At 39.8% G+C, this 24,207-nt stretch overlaps 1 protein-coding gene across 1 annotated transcript in view; it reads left to right on the top strand.

Annotated features, from left to right (window-relative positions):
- Nucleotides 1-24,207, top strand: part of tnmd (tenomodulin) — a 231,066-nt gene that overhangs the window by 181,159 nt on the left and 25,700 nt on the right. Inside the window, exons 5-6 of the mRNA XM_061892139.1 lie at nt 9,678-9,831; nt 12,786-12,892. Of these exons, the coding sequence (XP_061748123.1) occupies nt 9,678-9,831; nt 12,786-12,892 (261 nt within the window). The remainder of the gene's footprint in view (nt 1-9,677; nt 9,832-12,785; nt 12,893-24,207) is intronic.

Raw genomic sequence — 24,207 nt, 5'->3', positions numbered from 1 at the left:
TTTTCAACTTGTTTAAGTCGGGGTCATAGTATCATCCAAAACTAATGTAAAGTATCCACACAACAGAAGAATAAGTGATTATTACATTTTAACAGAAGTGTAGATAGAACATGTTAAGAGAGAAAGTAAGCAGATGTTATTGTAAATGAACAAGTAGATCAAAAATTTATTTTCTACCACTTGTCCTTAATTTTGACAAAATAATAGAGTGATAAATGACACAATATGTTACTGCATATGTCAGCAGCTAAATTAGGAGTCTGTTTGCTTACTTAATACTAAAAGACAAGTTGTCTTGTATGGTCACTATTTTATTTAAGGAAACATTGCAATAAGAAACATATGTTTAATGAACCCTAAGATTTTTTGGTAAAAATATGCCATTAATGCCATTTTTGGGGTCCCCTTTATTTAGAAAAGTATTAAAATACATTTTAGTACCGGTACCAAAATATTGGTATCGAGACAACACGATCATTTTAAAAAAATTCCGCCATGCCTCTGTGGTTTGATTTCACGTTTTCGGGACTTATGCAGATCCCAAATACTAGGGGTGTGGGGGAAAAAAATCGATTCGAATACGTTGTGCGATTCAGAATCGATTCTCATTTTTTAAAAATCGATTTTTTATTTTTTTATCAATCCAACAAACCACTACACAGCAATACCATAACAATGCAATCCAATTCCAAAACCAAACCTGACCCAACAACACTCAGAACTGCAATAAACAGAGCAATTGAGGAGACACAAACACGACACAGAACAAACCAAAAGTAGTGAAACAGAAATGAATATCAACAACAGTATCAATATTAGTTATCATTTCAGCATAGCAGTGATTAAAAATCTCTCATTGACATTATCATTAGACGTTTATGAAAATAAAAATAAATGCATCGCATCTCATAAGCTTGACAACACACTGTGTCCAATATTTTCACAAATATAAAATAAGTCATATTTTGGGTTTGTTTAATAGTTAAAACAAATGTACATTATTGCAATCAGTTGATAAAACATTGTCCTTTACAATTATAAAAGCTTTATTTAAAAAATCTACTACTCTGCTAGCATGTCAGCAGACTGGGGTAGATCCTGCTGAAATCCTATGTATTGAATGAATACAGAATCCTTTTGGAATCGGAAACATATCGTTTTTGAATCGAGAATCGAATCAAATCGAAAAAATTCGATATATTATCGAAACGTGACCCAAAGAATCGATATTGAATCGAATCGTGGGACACCCAAAGATTCGCAGCCCTACCAAATACACAAAAGCGGGTACCCTTCAAGTTCCGTGCTTGTTTGCAACGGCGAGTCGCAAACCTGACGCTCGATTACAGGCGGAGCAATTCTTTGAATAACGTGGGGAGTGAAGGGGGAGAAAGTCGCGCGACCCGATATAAATGATTCCTGTTCTCCTGACTCTAGCCCCGAGGATCCTAGTGCAAGCCTGGCTAATGTGCAATTAAGCTTTAAGCTGAGGGAAAATCACCTCGTACAAACATTTGTCAAGTGAACCGTTCTTCTGTTCGGGCGGGCTAATTAACGAGGGACTGAAAAGAGGGGGGGCTGTTGCTGTAAATGTGTGAGTTGTGTTTGTTTACATGTACACCAAGAAAATAAATATGTGGACTGCAAGGGGAAAGGATCACCGAATCAAAGTCATACGTCTCTATTACGCATCGCTGACATGTAGCCGCTATCATTAAGCAATAATAGTTTACTTTAAGGCTCATGAACTACAGTAGCAACAAATTAGGCCCGCTGATAGCGCCTGGATGCCAAGCCATGCATCGTGGCGGAGGGTGGAGGAGTGACGACGGAGGAGGAGGAAGAGAATGCAAGGCTTTATCGTGTCTGTCACATTAAACGCCGATGCCGCCGCACTCGTCGTAATGAAGATAACTTCCAAAGTCATTTGGAAGTCAAATCATCGCTGTCTGTGAATTTCAATGACGCGTAATAGAGAGCGCGTGCCGCAGGGCGGAGAAGGGGAGGAGGAGGAGAAGGAGGAGGAGGGCGCCACGGCAACAGGAGTCAAGGAGTCGGCGGCCGAAACCAGAGGATACTTTACACTTGTGATGGACGATGCAATTGATTTTCCCTCAGATCCGATAACGAATAGAATTCAGGCTGGTATTGGCTACACCGATCCGATACCCATTCAAATATACCCAATGTGTCTGGTGAAATAAAAATTTAAAAAAGGAGTGTATTTCAAGTACCATATTTTCCTAACTGCTTTTTTTTCTTCTCAAAACTCGACAGCCCGCCTTATAACTTTTGGTTTGTTCTGTGTGGTGTTTGTGTCTCCTCTCAATTGCTCTGTTTATTGCAGTTCTGAGTGTTGCTGGGTCAGGTTCGGTTTTGGAATTGGATTGCATTGTTATGGTATTGCTGTGTATTGTTTTGTCGGATTGATAAAAAAATACAAATTAAAAAAACTAAAATAAAAAAATAAATCGACTTTTTAAAAATGAGAATCGATTCTGAATCGCACAACGTGAGAATCGCGATTCATATTCGAACCGATTTTTTCCCACACCCCTACTCTCCACACTTATGCATGTTTGTCGCATTTCAGCTGCTTGATATTTCTGATTGAATACAAAAATTTAAGGTTTTCACGGAAGTAAACAAGGTAGAGGTCGAACTTTCACATACTCTTATACTTATACATACTTTATCCACTATACCAGGGGTAGGGAACCATTGGCTCTAGAGCCAGATGTGGCTCTTTTGATGACTGCATCTGGCTCTCAGATAAATCTCTTAGCTGACATTGCTTAACACAATAAGTAATGAATAATTCCGCTGGTAATCACAGTGTTAAAAATAACGTTCAAATTATAAAACATTCCCATGCATTTTAATCCAACCATCTAATTTCTTTCACACCTGTTCAAGAAGTCGCATTATTGGTAAGAAGTGTTATATATTTATTATTGGTTAGCTTGAATAACAATGTTATTAAAAAGAATCAGAGACTTATTATACCGTATGTTTTGGACTATAAGTCAGTTTTTTTTCATAGTTTGGCCAGGGGTGCGACTTATACTCAAGAGCGATTTATGTGTGAAATTATTAACACATTACTGTAAAATATCAAATAATATTATTTAGCTCATTCACGTAAGAGACTAGACGTATAAGATTTCATGGGATTTATGGATTAGTTAGTTTAGTTTATTAAGGATCCCCATTAGTCTACACCGCAGTGGAGACTATTCTTCCTGGGGTCCAGGCAAAAAACATCACACAACCACAGAACAAACGATTAAAATGCATTACAACATGATCCAATAATAAATTGTCATAATACAAAAATAGCAACAACAAAGAACCAAAAAATACTAATAAATGTTGTTACATAATAATTTTCATACCAAAGATAAAAATAGCAATATAAAAATAGATATACTGTATACATTTTTGCAAAAATAAAACAAAGAACCAATGGCCTAAAATATACACATTAGTGTACCAAAGACAAACAATAAGTGACGAAAAAGTATCATCCATCCATTTTCTGCTGCTTATCCCATAATCAATAAAATACTCAATAGTCAATAAAAACAGTCATGACATTAGGTACAATCTAAAATAATCTCTTTACGCAATACTTCTCCTTTTAGTTTATTCTTAAAGCCCACAATGCTGGTGATTGATAGCAGATATTGTGGAAGTCTATTCCAGTAAGTGATTGCCCGATACATTACAGTCTTTTTCAAAACATCACTTTTGGGTTTAAGACGGGTGAGAGCACCTCTTTGGGCTAGCCTGGTACCGTAGTTGTGACTGTCACTGGCAAGCAAGAGCTGAGAATACAGATATGAGGGTTTATGGTATGTATAGATGTTTTTTAAAAATAGAATCAAACTACAAGCCAGTCTTTCATCAACTTTCATCCATGACAATTCATGATGCATGATCTCAATGCCAGTCCTAAATGAGCAATGGAGAGCTAGTCTGGCAGCTCTGTTTTGGATTTTATTTAGATCTTGTTTAGATGCATTAGACCAGATTGCTGGGCAGTAGTCCATATATGACAATACAAGGGATTGTATAACTTGCTTCATAGATGTGTTAGTTAAAAAATAGGCACTTCTTCTTATGATTGAAATGATTCTGCTCATTTTTGTTACTATGTTTTTAATGTGAGTGGCCCAAGATAGTCTTTCATCTATTGTAACTCCCAGCAACCTGGCATCTTTAACTTGTTCAACATGAACTCCGTTCAGAGAAACATTTAATATGCGTTCCTTTCTATGAGCATGTTTTGAGCAAATAACAAGACATTTTGTTTTGGAAATATTAAGTTTCATCTTATTTTCTGTAACCCATTTTGAAATCCGCATGACCTCATCTTGTAGTATACTACTCAGGTCGGTGCAATTATCTGCATGTGCATATATTGTTGTGTCATCTGCGTAAATTGCACAGCAACTATTCTTTAAAATACATGACATATCATTTACAAATATTGAGAATAATAAATAATAACGTTGTGGTGAAGAAGGAGCTGAGCCGGAAGGCAAAGCTCTCAATTTACCGGTCGATCTACGTTCCCATCCTCACCTATGGTCATGAGCTTTGGGTCATGACCGAAAGGATAAGATCACGGGTACAAGCGGCCGAAATGAGTTTCCTCCGCCGTGTGGCGGGTCTCTCCCTTAGAGATAGGGTGAGAAGCTCTGCCATCCGGGAGGAACTCAAAGTAAAGCCGCTGCTCCTTCACATCGAGAGGAGCCAGATGAGGTGGTTCGGGCATCTGGTCAGAATGCCACCCGAACGCCTCCCTAGGGAGGTGTTTAGGGCACGTCCAACCGGTAGGAGGCCACGGGGAAGACCCAGGACACGTTGGGAAGACTATGTCTCCCGGCTGGCCTGGGAACGCCTCGGGATCCCCCGGGAAGAGCTAGACGAAGTGGCTGGGGAGAGGGAAGTCTGGGTTTCCCTGCTTAGGCTGTTGCCCCCGCGACCCGACCTCGGATAAGCGGAAGATGATGGATAGATGGATGGAGAATAATAAAGGTCCCAGGCAACTTCCCAGTGGAATACCACAATATAATGTTTTAATATTTGAAAGGGTTCCATTGAACATGACACATTGCTGTCTGTTGACTAGGTAGCTTATCATCCAGTTAATTGCTGAGAGTTTAAAACCATAAGCAGACAGTTTTATAAGTAGTAGTTTGTGATCAATAATATCAAAAGCTGCACTAAAATCTAGTAGCACTGTGCCAACTAATAATTTACTGTCAATTTGTTTTAGCCAGTCATCAGTTAATTGTGTGAGAGCTGTGCATGTTGAATAGACACTTTTATATGCATGTTGAAAGTCTGAATGAATGTTATTTATAGAGAAATACCTTTGAATTTGCTTAAATATAATTGTTTCCATTAATTTTCCTAATACTGGTAAAATGCTAATGGGCCTACTATTTAATCCAGTGAATGCTTCTTTCCTATTTTTTTGGTAGAGGAGTCACTCTTGCGACCTTCCATACTTGAGGATAGATTCCTTCTTTAAAACTTAAGTTAAAAATATAGCATATCGGACTGGCTATTATTCCAGCTGACAACTTTAAAAGTCTACTATCTATATTATCATAAATGGGTTGTACTTGTATAGCGCTTTTCTACCTTCAAGGTACTCAAAGCGCTTTGACACTACTTCCACATTTACCCATTCACACACACATTCACACACTGATGGAGGGAGCTGCCATGCAAGGCGCCAACCAGCACCCATCAGGAGCAAGGGTGAAGTGTCTTGCTCAGGATACAACGGACGTGACGAGGTTGGTTCTAGGTGGGATTTGAACCAGTGACCCTCGGGTTGCGCACGGCCACTTTCCCACTGCGCCACGCCGTCCCTAAATAAATGACCACAAGGTTTGTCAGATTTCAATTCAGACAATAGATTCTCAATTTCCAATACATTGGTGACTGAGAATTCAAATGTACATTCTTTGTCCTGCATGATATCATTTTTAATAAGTGACTCAGATAGAATACCACTTACAGGCAGCATGCCATTTCTTATAGTATCAACTTTACTTATGAAATAATTGTTGAAGTAATTAGCAATTTCTTTGGGCTTGGTGATAAATCCTTCACCTGATTCTATAAATGCTGGTGTTTTTCCCATTTTATCTCTACCCATGATTTGATTGAGAGTACTCCAAAGTTTTTTGCCATCATGTTTAACTTCTTCAATTCTAGATTGGTAGTACACCCTTTTTTTCTGTTTATTTAATTTGGTCACTTTGTTTCTTAAAGAGCAATATGCTAGCCAGTCCTCTGAGCTACCTGAATCTACAGCAACTCTTTTCCATTTATCTCTATCTTTCATCAAGTGTCTCAGGTCAGAGTCAAGCCAAGGGGCTTTGACAGATCTGACGGTGAGTTTCTTGATGGGTGCATGCTTATCACAGACAGAAGAAAATGACTTCATGAATTCATGCAGAGCTGCTTCAGTATGCTTTGACTCGAATACACTGTCTTTAGAAGTGACAGTTTGGTAAAGGTATAGCATGTTCTATATGTTATAGTTATTTGAATGACTCTTACCATAATATGTTACGTTAACATACCAGGCACCTTCTCAGTTGGTTATTTATGCGTCATATAACGTACACTTATTCAGCCTGTTGTTCACTATTCTTTATTTAGTTTAAATTGCCTTTCAAATGTCTATTCTTGGTGTTGGGTTTCATCAAATAAATTCCCCCAAAAATGCGACTTATATATGTTTTTTTCCTTCTTTAATATGTATTTTTGGCAGGTGCGACTTATACTTCGAAAAATATGGTACTGTAAAAATGTTGGTCTTAAAAATGCACACATTTAGTTGTATTCAGTGTTAAAAAATATTATATGGCTCTGACGGAAATACATTTTAAAATATTTGGCTTTCATGGCTCTCTCACCCAAAAAGGTTTCAGACCCCTGCACTATACTAATATAAAATATGTGTGTGTGTGTGTGTGTATATATATATATATATATATATATATATTGTATCTTCTTGTTATGGGACATTCATCCTTTGCTGTTGCCATTTCTAATATAAAGTAGTTTGAAATTCTTTCTTATATCTGTCAGTAAACTCGCCATGAAAGCGCTAAAACATACCGGTGTAGTGAGTATACCTCATTCACCCAAGTAGTTATTAGTTATTAGAGAGTTCCGGTCGGACGTTTTTTCATGGGACACACTTTTTTCCGGATGAGGATAAGCTGCTCCGTTATTGATTGCAGTAAAGTCTGAATTTCAATAAAACAGTTAGCTCCATCTTTTGACACTTCTTCCACGCTACACCGCTACAACAAAGATGACGGGGAGAAGACGCTGCCGAAGATGAGGCACGTAAATAAGACCGCCCACAAAACGGTGCATCTGAAAGCGACAGCCAGAAAGCAGCTTGAAGATGATCTGTAAAACATCATCTATGGAACATTTGGACCAAATAACCACCATTACATGTTATGTAGACCACAAGGAAGTGTTTTACATTTACAAAAAAAAAAAAAAGACTCCTTTAATGTGCCCTATAATCTGGTGGGCCTTATATATGAAAAAAAAACCTTAAAAAAAAGACCATTCATTGGCAGTACGCCCTATGGTCCAGAAAATACAGTACATATATTTAGGTTGTACTCAAATAATGTCAGTGTTTATCTCACGCCAACAACCATACTTGCTAACCCTCCTGATTTTCCTGGGAGACTCCCAAATTTCAGTGCCCCTACCGAAAATCTCCCGGGGCAACCATTCTCCCGAATATATATATATATATATATATATATATATATATATATATATATATATATGTAGGTGTGGGAAAAATCACAAGACTACTTCATCTCTACAGAACTGTTTCATGAAGGGTTCCCTCAATCATCAGGAGAAAAATAAAAAAATATCCTGATGATTGAGGGAACCCCTCATGAAACAGTTCTGTAGAGATGAAGTAGTCTTGTGAAACGCCTCATTTGAGATGCGTTTTCTTTATTTACAATATTTGTATTGTAAATTGTCACTGAAGGCATCAAAACTATGACAACTGTGAAGTGAAAACGCTTTCAGGTGACTACCTCTTGAAGCTCATCGAGAAAATGTCAAGAGTGTGCAAAGCAGTAATCAGAGCAAAGGGTGGCTATTTTGAAGGAACTAGAATATAAAACATGTTTTCTGTTATTTCACGTTTTTATCCACATGAGTTCATTCAGTCAAGGCGTTGAGGGGTTCCGGTTTGGTAACCGCAGGATTAGGTCTCTGCTTTTTGCAGATGATGTGGTCCTGATGGCTTCATCTGACCGGGATCTTCAGCTCTCGCTGGATCGGTTCGCAGCCGAGTGTGAAGCGACCGGAATGAGAATCAGCACCTCCAAGTCCGAGTCCATGGTTCTCGCCCGGAAAAGGGTGGAGTGCCATCTCCGGGTTGGGGAGGAGACCCTGCCCCAAGTGGAGGAGTTCAAGTACCTAGGAGTCTTGTTCACGAGTGAGGGAAGAGTGGATCGTGAGATCGACAGGCGGATCGGTGCGGCGTCTTCAGTAATGCGGATGTTGTACCGATCCGTTGTGGTGAAGAAGGAGCTGAGCCGGAAGGCAAAGCTCTCAATTTACCGGTCGATCTACGTTCCCATCCTCACCTATGGTCATGAGCTTTGGGTCATGACTGAAGGGATAAGATCACGGGTACAAGCGGCCCAAATGAGTTTCCTCCGCCGTGTGGCGGGGCTCTCCCTTAGAGATAGGGTGAGAAGCTCTGCCATCCGGGAGGGACTCAAAGTAAAGCCGCTGCTCCTTCACATCGAGAGGAGCCAGATGAGGTGGTTCGGGCATCTGGTCAGGATGCCACCCGAACGCCTCCCTAGGGAGGTGTTTAGGGCACGTCCAACCGGTAGGAGGCCACGGGGAAGACCCAGGACACGTTGGGAAGACTATGTCTCCCGGCTGGCCTGTGAACGCCTCGGGATCCCCCGGGAAGAGCTAGACGAAGTGGCTGGGGAGAGGGAAGTCTGGGTTTCCCTGCTTAGGCTGTTGCCCCCGCGACCCGACCTCGGATAAGCGGAAGATGATGGATGGATGGATGGATGGATGGAGTTCATTCATAGTTTTGATGCCTTCAGTAACAAAAAGTTTGGACACCCCTGCTAGAGACAAATCTTATGACCTTGTCCAGTATTTTGACTTTTGAATACTCTCACATAAGCAAACAGCAGGTCCTGTTGAGCAACCCAATACCATCCTACCACCCCCATTTTATAAGCACTCACAAGCTCGTGGCTTAAACAAACAAAAAACTATACCAAAAAGTAAATTTGGCTTTGGAACATGTTTGTTTGCTATATAACGGCCAATGATGCATCTTAGACCATGTCACCTTCCAGACCAACTACCTCCAATACAAATAGATCGTGGTCCCCAACTTAAGATAAATTGTCGCTTCTCTTCTTTTGTATATAAGGCACAGTCAAATAAATGTCTGCTATTCTTCACAAAGAGACTTATGGGCGATACTAAACTTCTAAGTCGACCTTGGTTTTCCCCTTTTTCTGTTTGTCCAGAAACATGATGGGACACCAGCCAGCTTTTCAGTATTAATGAACCTGTAGCAGGGATTTGGCTCACTGCGTGTATATATTTGTACGTTCCAGCAGGTGGATGGAGTGGACACCAAGGTGGAGGACTCCCAAGTGTGGGTTCCAGCTGAGGAGCCCATTGATGACCCACAGTTCCTCTTCCACTCCAAGATCTGGGAATTCTGCCAGGAGCTGCCCATCCACTGGATCCACCCCTCCCCCCTGAGTGGTAAGACACAAGGAAGGGGAAGAGGGGGTGGATGTTCTCAGTCTAAATTAGGGGGGTTCAAAGTGTGGCCTTGGGGCTAATTACGGCCCACAGCTCATTTTTACCGGCCCACGACACATTCTAAATATACCATTACAGAAAACTAATTTGAAAATACATAAAATGTGGAATGAAAGAGCAAACAGGTGAAATGTAACGAGAAAATGTTGCAATGTTGACTCTAATAACACAAAGCTACCATGCATGTTTTTTTAACGGTCTTAGCTGAAAAAATAATGAATCAAAATCAATGTTATGAATTATTGACCTATTCAAGGCTCCACATTACTTCACATCAAATATTTTACTTAGTGAAGTGAAGTGAATTATATTTATATAGCGCTTTTCTCTAGTGACTCAAAGCGCTTTTACATAGTGAAACCCAATATCTAAGTTAAATTTAAACCAGTGTGGGTGGCACTGGGAGCACGTGGGTAAAGTGTCTTGCCCAAGGACACAACGGCATTGACTAGGATGGCGGAAGCGGGAATCGAACCTGCAACCCTTTAAGTTGCTGGCACGGCCACTCTACCAACCGAGCTATGCCGCCCCATACTTGGAAATGTTTTGGGTTGAAAATATTGCATATTTTGTGTGTTGCTCTGTAGATGCATTCAAAAAGCAGCTTTTGTAATAAAGACAAATTAACCTCATATGACAAATGTTTTTTTTTACACTGAATTTATGTAACTGAATTTTTTTGCATTTAAATTCGGTGAACTGAATTTTTTTTACTTAGAATTTTGCTTACAATTTTTTTGAAAAAATCTACCGTTTTTTCCGGACCTGAAGGTACACTTAAAATCTTTTTTTTCCCTCAATATTCGACAGTGTGCCTTATAACCCGGTGCACCGAATATAAAGAATAAGTTTGGTTGAGCTAACCCACCTCGAAGCTATTTTATTTGGTACATGGTGTAATGATGAGTGTGACCAGTAGATGGCAGTCAAACATAAGAGATAAATGTAAGCTGCACTATGATGGCAATATGTCTAGTAAACACCAACAATTCATTTGTTCCATTAAAAATATAGAACTTTACACACGGCGCTCAAACATCTAAATGTTTTAGTACGACTTTGGAAAGCTATGAAGGCGCACCACTTGATGCATTGTACTGTGCTTCAATTTAGGAGTATTATTATGGTGTGTGTATAAGATAAGACATTATCTGGCGTTTTGTTTTGCAATATTATGCAAAAGTAACTTTTCCTTCCTTCTGGTACCTGCTGATCTGAATTTTTGGATCTGCATAAATCCTGAAAGATTGTGCGAGTCCGCCTTTGTAGTCCGTGGAAAAACGATGTAGTCTATAAGTTTCTTATTTTTCTCTCTCTGCTTGATATGTGACATACATCCTCCGCTGTTGCCATTTCTAATATAAAGTAGTGTCAAGTTCTTACTTATATCCGTCAATAAACTCGCCATGAAAGCGTTTTAACATAATGGTGTAGTGAGTTTATATTATTCACCCATGTAGTTATTAGAGAGTTCCGGTCGGACGGCTTTTCACAAGACACACGTTTCCGGATCAGGGTATGCTGCTCCGTTATTGATTGCAGTAAAGTCTGAATGTCAATAAAACAGTTAGCGCCATCTTTTGACACTTCTTCCACTCCTGTCCTTGCACGCTACACCGCTACAACAAAGATAACGGGGAGAAGACGCTGCCAAAAGTGAGCCACATAAATAAGACCGCCCACAAAACGGTGCATCCGAAAGCGACTGTCAGAAAGCGGCTTGAAGATGATCTGTAAAACATCATCTATGGAACATTTGGGCCAAATAACCACCATTACATATTATGTAGACTACAACAAAGTGTTTTACATTCAGAAAAAAAAAAAATACTCCTTTAAATGTGCCCTATAATCTGGTGGGCCATATATATGAAAAAAAACTATTAAAAAAAATAAAAATAGACCATTCATTGGCAGTATTCTTCTTCCTCCAAACACGACAAGTTGAGTTTATACCAAAATGGATACATGGATGATACAGCAGAGGATTGGGAGAATGTCATGTGGTCAGATGAAACCAAAATAGAACTTTTTGGTATAAACTCAACTCGTCGTGTTTGGAGGAAGAAGAATACTGAGTTGCATCCCAAGAACACCACACCTACTGTGAAGCATGGTGGTGGAAACATCATGCTTTGGGGCTGTTTTTCTGCTAAGGGGACAGGACGATTGATCCGTGTTAAGGAAAGAATGAATGGGGCCATGTATCGTGAGATTTTGAGCCAAAACCTCCTTCCATCAGTGAGAGCTTTGAATGGTTGACCAAATACTTATTTTCCACCATACTTTACAAATAAATTCTTGAAAATTCCAACAATGTGAATTCCTGGATTTTTTTTTCACATTCTGTCTCTCACAGTTGAAGTGTACCTATGATGAAAATTACAGACCTCTGTCATCATTTCAAGTGGGAGAACTTGCACAATCGCTGGCTGACTAAATACTTTTTTGCCCCACTGTATATTTCGTGTATCGTGACATGGCTTAAAAATATCGAGATATTAAAAAAAGGCCATATCGCCCAGCACTATTTTGCATAATAGGCCCCTTGGAAGCAGTCTAATGACTTTGGCTGTGTTGCAATATCTACCTGATGAGCGACCACTTTGTTTCCACTCTCCGCCAAATCGTTATGAAAGTTTAGGAAAAAAGTTCTCACATATAATGAGTTTTCAGATTTTGGAAGGAGCGTTCTCTCTCCAATTATCGCCGGCTTCTAATTAAAGCCCCATCCTCGTTACGGTTTAGGTAAACAAGTGTCTGGGCTATAGTTAGTGCACTAATGGGTTTAAATTACAGGCATGCACAGGAAAGGCAGTGCTAGGACTGGATTACACTTTTGCATCAGCGTTTGAGTATTAACAACAACATCCTTCCTCTGCTTTATGGTTTAGATCCGGACTTGCAGGAGGAGGTCGATCACCTGGACGCCCCAGAAGCCGAGGTCAAAGGCCACCGCTTTACCCGCCAATCGGAGTACCACACTCCGGTCAACGACTACGTGAGTGTCGCTCCACCGCACCGTGACACCGGCGGGATACAGTGGAGCCACTTCAATTAGCCGCGGCTCATGCCTCCACTTTGTCCCCCGTACAAATTGCTGGCTAATTGATGTTAAAACTGACTTTGTGCACCAGAGGGCACAGCAATTGCTCTATATATCTGTTTAAGTAAGGCCAGTTCATCGAAGACTCCCTTAATGTCCCTCCATTAATTGAGAGGAACATCCAGCCTCTCTCCAAGGCAGCAAATTGTGCCTAAAGCGCCTCTTAGTGCCTTTTCTCACTTTGCTTTTTTTTCTCTCTCTCTCTCTCACTCTTTTTTATTTTTTTTTCCGAGGCGCACACACTCAAGGTCACTCGCTGCTGTGCGGATAAGTTCTATTTATTAATAATGCTTTAATTATCACACATGAAGGGGGAAAGACAGACGGCGTGTGTTGCTGCCGCTCGGCAGTGCGTGATTAATTATCCAGAAAAATATATTACACACTGACATAAAGGAAAGCATGTTGGCGACACAGAGTGTATGCGCACGCACGTACGCGCCGCATTCATCACGAACGCGGGAAAAAGCCACTAAAGCTGAGGCGCTGTCTCCTCAGCGCACACAAAAGGCAGAAATGAGACTTCCTTTAATGATGGCATTTATCAGGACCCTCCCAGAAGCAGGTTCTGCTCACAAATCCTTCATTTCCTCTTGTTTGTAGTAAGAATTTGTGGCAAAAGTTAAGAACTGGATCACAGCTCCTCAAAGTTGGGTTGTATTTGCAACTTTTTGACCAACAATACCGATAGATAGGAGCCTCAAATTACTCAAAGAGCAATGGTAGATATGAAGAACATGAACACAGGGTTTCCCCTTAATGGAGCTGAATGTGGCAGACCACCACGGATTTTTCACAACACACTTTGAAAATAAGGATTTTTTTTAACCTGAAAACAAATTTGAGTAATATTATATATTGGAGCCCCCAGAAGAAATTATACAATAATTTACACACTATTCTTAACTTTTATTACCAATCTTGTGATATCAAATGTCACAATCTCAACAGGTTTTACCTTCCGTGCTAACACTTTCGTCTCCCTGAGTCCGCGCTTCCCCGGACATGCAACAACACTTCCTCACATCACCTTTCAGACACGGACAGTGTGTTTGCAAACATAAGAAAAACTAACTTCAAATCCAAACCACACAGACATAAAACATTACCATCTGCAGGTTGGTACAATATGAATGGAGACATTACACGCACATATACATATACATATATATATATATACATATATATATATATATATATATATATATATATATATGCATATATATACATATATACATACATACATACATATATATACATACATATATGTATATATGTGTGTATATATATATATATATACACACACACATACATATATATACATACATACACACACACATTATATATATATATATATATACATATATATACATACACACACATATTGTATATATATATATACTACATATATATATATAGATACACACATTATATATATATAGGTATATATATACATACACACACAATATATATATATATATATATATATATATATATATATATACACACACACTATGCATATATATAAATATATATACATACACATATATATGTATGTATGTATGTATGTATGTACAAACATTTGTAGGTATGTAGATATATATATGTACACACACACACACACATATATATATATATACACACACACACACACACACACACACATACATACAGTACAGGGAAAAAGTTTGCACACACCCTCTCATTCAGTGTGTTTTCACTATTTTCATGACTATTTACATTGTAGATTGTCACTGAAGGGATCAAAACTATGACAACTGTGAAGTAAAAAACCCTTTCAGGTGACCACCTCTTAAAACTCATCGAGAGAATGCCAAGAGTGTGCAAAGCAGTAATCAGAGCAAAGGGTGGCTATTTTGAAGAAACTAGAATATAAAACATGTTTTCAGTTATTTCACCTTTTTTTTGTTAAGTACATAACTCTACGTTCATTCATAGTTTTGATGCCTTCAGTGACAATCTACAATGTAAACAGTCATGAAAATAAAGAAAACACATTGAATGAGAAGGTGTTTCCAAATCTTGGGCCTATTTTCCCTACAACTTGGGAAACACTTTATCCTCACCACTTTTATGCCTTTGTTAGATTATGGAGACATGCTTTTTATGAATGCTCGACACTTATTTGAAAAAAATGGATACTGTTCATCACTGTGCCTTATGTTTTATTACTGGTTGTGGGAACCTTTGTGTGCAAAAGCAAACTGTCCATCTTTATAAGTACGAATATTTTCTCGATGGTTGTGTTTTATATATAAATCACTTCTTGATCTGGTTCCCCCTTACTTGCCTTCTTTTATGTGTAGACTCCAGTCACTACGTCTTAAGGTCGCAGGACATACTTAGCATGGTAGTTCCTAGAGCTAACACAAGTCTTGGAAAAAAAAGCTTTCCAATATGCTTAAGGATCTGAAATTACCTGAACTGACACTTTGGGGGAATTTCAAGCCATTTTAAAAGGATCGAGAAACGGTTTCTATTGGGCATTCTACTTGTTTCTTATTGAAAAATTGTATACATTGTTTTTATGTAAGTAATTTATTTTTAATTGTAGCATGTGACCGCTGCTGTTTTTGTTGTTCTTATATGTATTTCTGCAATTTTCTCTTGCTGCCCTCTTGGCCAGGCCACTAAGAAAATAGGTGTTCTTTTCAATTAGTTTTTACCTGGTTAGATAAAGGATAATGATTGATTGATTAACATATTTTCCAATTAAAAATGACATACCACAATCTAAACTTAATACAACACATTAGTACATTAACAACTAAAATATTTATTGAGCACATTGAACATACAAGTTGTGCTTTCTTAGCCCAAGGTGATCGCTATATACTTGGATGATTATGACACAGAGATGTTATAACGGCGCGTTCAAGGACCGATGAACACAGTAGGCCACCACAACGCCCGCCAGAACACTTATCATTGAAGCATGAGAAACATAAAACATGCAAAATAGTGGACTTTCTAACAGTGGGTCTATTTATTTTTTTAAATATATAAATATTTCAGCCTGTGTAAAAGTACTTGTTGAGCAAATTCAACAATACCATGGTAATAATGATAACCTTGGTCACAAAAACATGATATTTTTATATCGTTACATCTCTCATCATGACAGTAAGTTGAACGATGCCGACACGTTTGTTACTGGATATTTCCTAACACGTTTCTGCCTTGCAGACATTGGGCTTGACCTACTGACGGTTTGCGTCTATTAAAAGACGTGCATACGATACCGGGAGAAGAAGATGTAAATATATTTATTTAGCACACGCAGTGTGATTTATCAAAACTAAAACTCGACTGCGAACGCTTAAAAGTATGTGCAAACAGACCCGGTTACATGCACGGCTGTAAGAAAGGAGGCCTACGTATTAACATATATGGACTTCCATCCCATCCATTTTCTACCGCTTATTCCCTTACGGGGTCGCGGGGGGCGCTGGCGCCTATCTCAGCTACAATCGGGCGGAAGGCAGGGTACACCCTGGACAAGTCGCCACCTCATCGCAGGGCCAACACAGATAGACAGACAACATCCACACCCACATTCACACACTAGGGCCAATTTAGTGTTGCCAATCAACCTATCCCCAGGTGCATGTCTTTGGAAGTGGGAGGAAGCCGGAGTACCCGGAGGGAACCCACGCATTCACGGGGAGAACATGCAAACTCCACACAGAAAGATCCCGAGCCTGGATTTGAACCCAGGACTGCAGGACCTTCGTATTGTGAGGCAGACGCACTAACCCCTCTGCCACCGTGAAGCCCCTATATGGACTTTAAAGAATTAAAAACCATTAGACATATTGTCTATTCAGCAATATCATTTTATAATTGCATATCTCATGGGTGACTTAAGGGGCTGATTAAAATAAATGTATGTAATGCATTTTGGTGTCTGCTGGCGTTCTTTTAATGACGTTCCATTTTTTTCACATAGGCAATATGTTAATAATATATTTATATATTATTAACATATCCCCTATGTGGAAAAAAATGTCCTGCAATATGCATTTTCTGCGTTTGGACTCTGGGATGCACACTCGCAGTTAATGCCAGCCTCTCCCAACTTTAGCGCGCTACAAAAGGGAGGAAGTCATTTGTAGAAGTACCGCAGGACTGGATCTGGAAAAAAAAAAGTGGTACGTGTCTGTTGCTTGTTTTACAAGCAAAAGGAAGGCGCATGATAAGATGAATGTACAGTAAACCATCGAGTGTCTCCACATAAAAGTGATTTTATTGTTTGTAGACGCTGTTGTGCGAGTGGTATTTGAACCTTGGTAGATAATGTAGTTTGTACCTCTAAGTAGTATGCAAATACAGTATAAGTATTTGATACTTGTTTATATTCACAAATGTGTTTTAGACTGCTATAGTGTTCAATTAAGGACATTTATTACGTACAGTACAGGACAAAAGTTGAACGCACCTTCTCATTCAATGCGGGTTCGTTATTTTCATGACAATTTACTTTCTAAATTTGAAGACATCAAAGATGAATGAACACATGTGGAGTTATGTACTCAACAAACAAAGGTGAAATAACTGAAAACAAGTTTTTATTCTAGTTTCTTCAAAATAGCCACCCTTTGCTCTGATTACTGCTTTGCATACTCTTGGCATTCTCTCAATGAACTTCAAGAAGTAGTCACCTGAAATGTTTTTCACGTCACAGGTGTCATAGTTTTGATGCCTTCAGTGACAATCTACAAGGTAAACAGTCATGAAAATAAAGAAAACACATTGAAATGAGAAGGTGTGTCCAAACTTTTGCCCTGTACTATTCTATGTCTAGCTTGTGTGCTTAGCTGTTGTGTAGCTGCTACCTACTGGTAACCTATAGAGGTGTCAAAAAAAAAAAATTTTTAATCGAATCACGATTATTTGTAACGATTGTTAATCGATTAAAAAAAATCGAAAATCGATTTTTTTTTTATTAGTATTTAAATCTGTCCTGTAAAGCAGATGATCATATCTGCTGTACGTACGTACTTTAGAAAAGAGAAATATTGACTACTACTGCTACTGCTACTACTACTACTACTACTACTACTACTACTCAGTGGCCTAGTGGTTAGAGTGGTAGTGGCCTAGTGGTTAGAGTGTCCGCCCTGAGATCTGTAGTTCAAACCTTGGCCGAGTCATACCAAAGACTACAAAAATGGGACCCATTACCTCCCTGCTTGGCACTCAGCATCAAGGGTTAGAATTGGGGGTTAAATCACCACAAATGATTCCCGGGCGGGGCACCGCTGCTGCCCACTGCTCTCCTCACCTCCCAGGGCGTGAACAAGGGGATGGGTCAAATGCAGAAGACACATTTCGCCACACCTAGTGTGTGTGTGACAATCATTGGTACTTTAACTTTAACTTTTTGCCCTATTTGTATTTGATTTTAATAAATGTTTGGATATTCCAAGATGGCGGCGCCCGTACGGGCTGCAACATTGCGGAGCTCTTGCTAAAAATGGAACATTTGGCAGAAATACCGGACAATTCTACAAACTTTATGGCTGGCTCACATCGTGGTCACTCCGTGATCACGTACGACCGCCAGACACTTCTGGATGTGGACATATCGGGCTGTTTTGGACTGATAGACGCTTGCGTGCTAAACGTGCTAACTAGCATGGGAATACATCGGCGGCTACATCCAGTGGCCTGTGAAGCAGGGGAGTCTAGTAGCAGCGGGGGCCGTCTACGGAGCAGACGCCAGCGGTGTGATCGGAAACGCGGATGTCGAGCGGGGCTAAAAACAAAGCAGAAGGCTAATCCCCACAGAACACCACTTCCCTCCATCCTGAAGACGGATTTAAATGGAAAATGCGAGACTACTGGTCTGGGTAAGGAGTCTGTTAAATTAGAACACGTTTTTTCTGCTTTGAGTGTTTCAGAGTTGGACATGTGTTTTACTGAGGTGGCTAACTATGATGCGTGCAGTTTATCAAAGCAACAAACAAACAATCGGAAAATCCCCGTTACTGAGGTGGCTAACTATGATGCGTGCAGTTTATCAAAGCAACAAACAAACAATCGGAAAATCCCCGTTACTGAGGTGGCTAACTATGATGCGTGCAGTTTATCAAAGCAACAAACAAACAATCGGAAAATCCCCGTTACTGAGGTGGCTAACCATGATGCGTGGAGTTTATCAAAGCAACAATCAAACAATCGGAAAAGTCCTGTCGTATCAATTCCTAGATATGGTCGTGACTATACTAAATGCACTGGGCATAATAAACACAACATTATTAATATTGCTACTACGGATAATTTGATCAAAAACTCCCTAAAACAGCCCACTACCTATAATATAGGTTTTTTAAACATAAGATCATTGTCTCCCAAAACGTTATTAGTTAATGATATTATCAGAGACAACAATCTTAACGTCATCGGTCTCAGCGAAACCTGGCTTAAACCAAACAACTTTTTTGCGCTAAATGAGGCATGTCCTCCTAACTTTACACATGCGCATATTGCCCGTCCGCTCAAAAGGGGTGGGGGGGTCGCACTAATATACAACGAAAACTTTAACCTTAGTCCTAACATAAATAATAAATATAAATCGTTTGAGGTGCTTACTATGAGGTCTGTCACACCGCTGCCTCTACACCTGGCTGTTATCTACCGCCCCCCAGGGCCCTATTCGGACTTTATCAATGAATTCTCAGAGTTCGTTGCTGATCTAGTGACACACGCCGATAATATAATCATAATGGGGGACTTTAATATCCATATGAATACCCCATCGGACCCACCGTGCGTAGCGCTCCAGACTGTAATTGATAGCTGTGGTCTCACACAAATAATAAATGAACCCACGCATCGCAACGGTAATACGATAGACCTAGTGCTTGTCAGGGGTATCACCGTTTCCAAAGTTACGATACTCCCGTATACTAAAGTATTGTCCGATCATTACCTTATAAAATTCGAGGTTCAGACGCATGTTCGTCAAACTAATAATAATAATAACTGCTATAGCAGCCGCAACATTAATACGGCCACAACGACAACTCTTGCTGACCTACTGCCCTCGGTAATGGCACCATTCCCAAAGTATGTGGGCTCTATTGATAACCTCACTAACAACTTTAACGACGCCCTGCGAGAAACCATTGATAACATAGCACCGCTAAAGTTAAAAAAGGCTCCAAAAAAGCGCACCCCGTGGTTTACAGAAGAAACTAGAGCTCAGAAATTATTATGTAGAAAGCTGGAACGCAAATGGCGCACGACTAAACTTGAGGTGCACCATCAAGCATGGAGTGATGGTTTAATAACTTATAAACGCATGCTTACCTTAGCTAAAGCTAAATATTACTCAAATCTCATCCACCGTAATAAAAACGATCCTAAATTTTTGTTTAGTACGGTAGCATCGCTAACCCAACAAGGGACCCCTTCCAGTAGCTCCACCCACTCAGCTGATTACTTTATGCAATTCTTTAGTAAGAAAATTGAAGTCATTAGAAAGGAGATTAAAGACAATGCGTCCCAGCTACAACGGGGTTCTATTAACACTGATACGATGGTATATACGGCGGATACTGCCCTCCAAAATAGTTTCTCTCGTTTTGAGGAAATAACATTAGAGGAATTGTTACAACGTGTAAATGGAATAAAACAGACAACATGTTTACTTGACCCTCTTCCTGGGAAACTGATCAAGGAGCTCTTTGTATTATTAGGTCCATCAGTGCTAAATATTATAAACTTATCACTTTCCTCTGGCACTGTTCCCCTAGCATTCAAAAAAGCGGTTATTCATCCTCTTCTTAAAAGACCTAACCTCGATCCTGACCTCATGGTAAACTACCGACCGGTGTCTCACCTTCCCTTTATTTCAAAAATCCTTGAAAAAATTGTTGCGCAGCAGTTAAATGAACACTTAGCGTCTAACAATCTATGTGAAACCTTTCAATCCGGTTTCAGGGCAAATCACTCCACGGAGACAGCCCTCGCAAAAATGACTAATGATCTATTGCTAACGATGGATTCTGATGCGTCATCTATGTTGCTGCTCCTCGATCTTAGCGCTGCTTTCGATACAGTCGATCATAATATTTTATTAGAACGTATCAAAACACGAATTGGTATGTCAGACTTAGCCCTGTCTTGGTTTAACTCTTATCTTACTCATAGGATGCAGTGTGTCTCCCATAACAATGTGACCTCGGACTACGTTAAGGTAACGTGTGGAGTTCCCCAGGGTTCGGTCCTTGGCCCTGCACTCTTCAGCATCTACATGCTGCCGTTAGGTGACATCATACGCAAATACGGTATTAGCTTTCACTGTTATGCTGATGACACCCAACTCTACATGCCCCTAAAGCTGACCAACACGCCGGACTGTAGTCAGCTGGAGGCGTGTCTTAATGAAATTAAACAATGGATGTCCGCTAACTTTTTGCAACTCAACGCCAAAAAAACGGAAATGCTGATTATCGGTCCTGCTAGACACCGAACTCTATTTAATAATACAACTCTAACATTTGACAACCAAACAATTAAACAAGGCGACACGGTAAAGAATCTGGGTATTATCTTCGACCCAACTCTCACCTTTGAGGCACACATTAAAAGCGTTACTAAAACGGCCTTCTTTCATCTCCGTAATATCGCTAAAATTCGCTCCATTCTGTCCATTAAAGACGCTGAGATCATTATCCATGCGTTTGTTACGTCTCGCCTCCTGTAACGTATTATTTTCGGGTCTCCCCATGTCTAGCATTAGAAGATTACAGTTGGTTCAAAATGCGGCTGCTAGACTTTTGACAAGAACAAGAAAGTTTGATCACATTACGCCTGTACTGGCTCACCTGCACTGGCTTCCTGTGCATTTAAGATGTGACTTTAAGGTTTTACTACTTACGTATAAAATACTACACGGTCTAGCTCCATCCTATCTTGCCGATTGTATTGTACCATATGTCCCGGCAAGAAATCTGCGTTCAAAGGACTCTGGCTTGTTAGTGATTCCCAAATCCCAAAAAAAGTCTGCGGGCTATAGAGCGTTTTCCGTTCGGGCTCCAGTACTCTGGAATGCCCTCCCGGTAACAGTTCGAGATGCCACCTCAGTAGAAGCATTTAAGTCTCACCTTAAAACTCATTTGTATACTCTAGCCTTTAAATAGACTCCCTTTTTAGACCAGTTGATCTGCCGTTTCTTTTCTTTTTCTTCTATGTCCCACTCTCCCTTGTGGAGGGGGTCCGGTCCGATCCGGTGGCCATGTACAGCTTGCCCGTGTATCGGCTGGGGACATCTCTGCGCTGCTGATCCGCCTCCGCTTGGGATGGTTTCCTGCTGGCTCCGCTGTGAACGGGACTCTCGCTGCTGTGTTGGATCCGCTTTGGACTGGACTCTCGCGACTGTGTTGGATCCATTGTGGATTGAACTTTCACAGTATCATGTTAGACCCGCTCGACATCCATTGCTTTCCTCCTCTCCAAGGTTCTCATAGTCATCATTGTCACCGACGTCCCACTGGGTCATTATTGTCACCGATGTCCCACTGGGTGTGAGTTTTCCTTGCCCTTATGTGGGCCTACCGAGGATGTCGTGGTGGTTTGTGCAGCCCTTTGAGACACTAGTGATTTAGGGCTATATAAGTAAACATTGATTGATTGATTGATTGATATTTGCATGTCTCATGACCCATCATCAGTATGTAATATTGACTGCATTTCTGATAGTTTTGTGTGTGCAATGTTGTTCCAGACCACAGCAAACGTTACCTAGCTTGCCAAAGATTGTAATAAATCTAATAAAAGAAAACAGCCTGTCGTTCCCTTTAACTTGGACACACACATCTATACATTTGGCCAGTCTAAGGCAGTCATTTCCAGGAGTTATCTCACCTTCTGAGTAGCTTCTGATTTACTAATGCTTTCTAATGTTGTAAAAAGGTGTAGAACAAATCAGTGTTTTTCAACCTTTTTTGGGCAAAGGTAAATCTTTTTCATTGAACAAATCCAAAGGCGCACCACCAGCAGAAATCATATAAAAATTTAAAAATTCGATATAGACAATAAAAAGTGTTTGTCGCAATTGTTGAATATGAATTCAAACCATAACCAACCACGCATCAATATACTTGTCTCTAAGTACTGTCACGACCTGTCACATCACTTGGTGTCTTAGTTCTTGTCTTGCGCTCCTATTTTGGTGGCTTTTCCTGTTTTGATGGTATTTTCCTGTAGTAGTTTTATTTCTTACTTGAGCACTATTCCCCACACAGGTTTTGTTTTAGCAATCAAGGCTACTTAACTTGTCGCTATCCTTTTTTGCGGGTATATTGATGATTGTCATGTCATGTTCGGATGTACTTTGTGGACACCGTCTGCTCCACACACTAAGTCTTTGCTGTCGTCCAGCATTCTGTTTTTGTTTACTTTGCAACCAGTTCAGTTTTAGATTCATATTGCATAGCCATCCCTAAGCTTCAATGCTTTTTCTTAGCGGCACTTGCCTTTTGTTTATTTTTGGTTTAAGCATTGGATACCTTTTGACCTGCACGCTGTCGTCTGCAAATTGTGATAAGACTAACCGTGTTCCCGACATCTACAAAGCAATTAGCTACCTGCTGCCACCTAGTGATATGGAAGAGTATTACACGGTTACTCTGCCAAGCTCTAAACAGCACCGACACATTTGCAGATTATTATTACTGGTTCGAAAAAAAATGACATATCCTCCCACGGCACACCAGACTGTATCTCACGGCACACTAGTGTGCAACGGCACAGTGGTTGAAAAACACTGGGATAAATAATACATTTCAACATTTCTGTCAACATTGCTTCAGCCTGCGACACATAGGGATTTTGATTTCAGGCAATTATAGCTAATATATACACTTAAATCATGTGCTGTCTTCAATATTTATATAAGACTTTTAAAGTCATTTTGATAGTAGGCTATTACAGCTTATATAGACACTTACGCCATGTATTGCTTTCATTCTAACACTTATATAAGACGTTTAAAGTCAATTTGATAGTAGGCTAATATAGCTAATATAGACACTTGCGTCATGTGTTGCCTTCATTATAACATTTATATATGTCTTTTAATTTTCTGCGGTTCCAGACAGATTTGTTTTTTGTATTGTTGGTCCAATATGGCTTTTTCAACGTTTTGGGTTACCGACCCCCGGTTTAATCCAATCCCCTTT

The sequence above is a fragment of the Nerophis ophidion genome, linkage group LG29 (genome assembly GCF_033978795.1).
Source record: "Nerophis ophidion isolate RoL-2023_Sa linkage group LG29, RoL_Noph_v1.0, whole genome shotgun sequence".
Lineage (NCBI taxonomy): Eukaryota > Metazoa > Chordata > Actinopteri > Syngnathiformes > Syngnathidae > Nerophis > Nerophis ophidion.
Note: the sequence above shows the minus strand (reverse complement) of the source record. Positions and strands in the feature narration are given on the sequence as shown.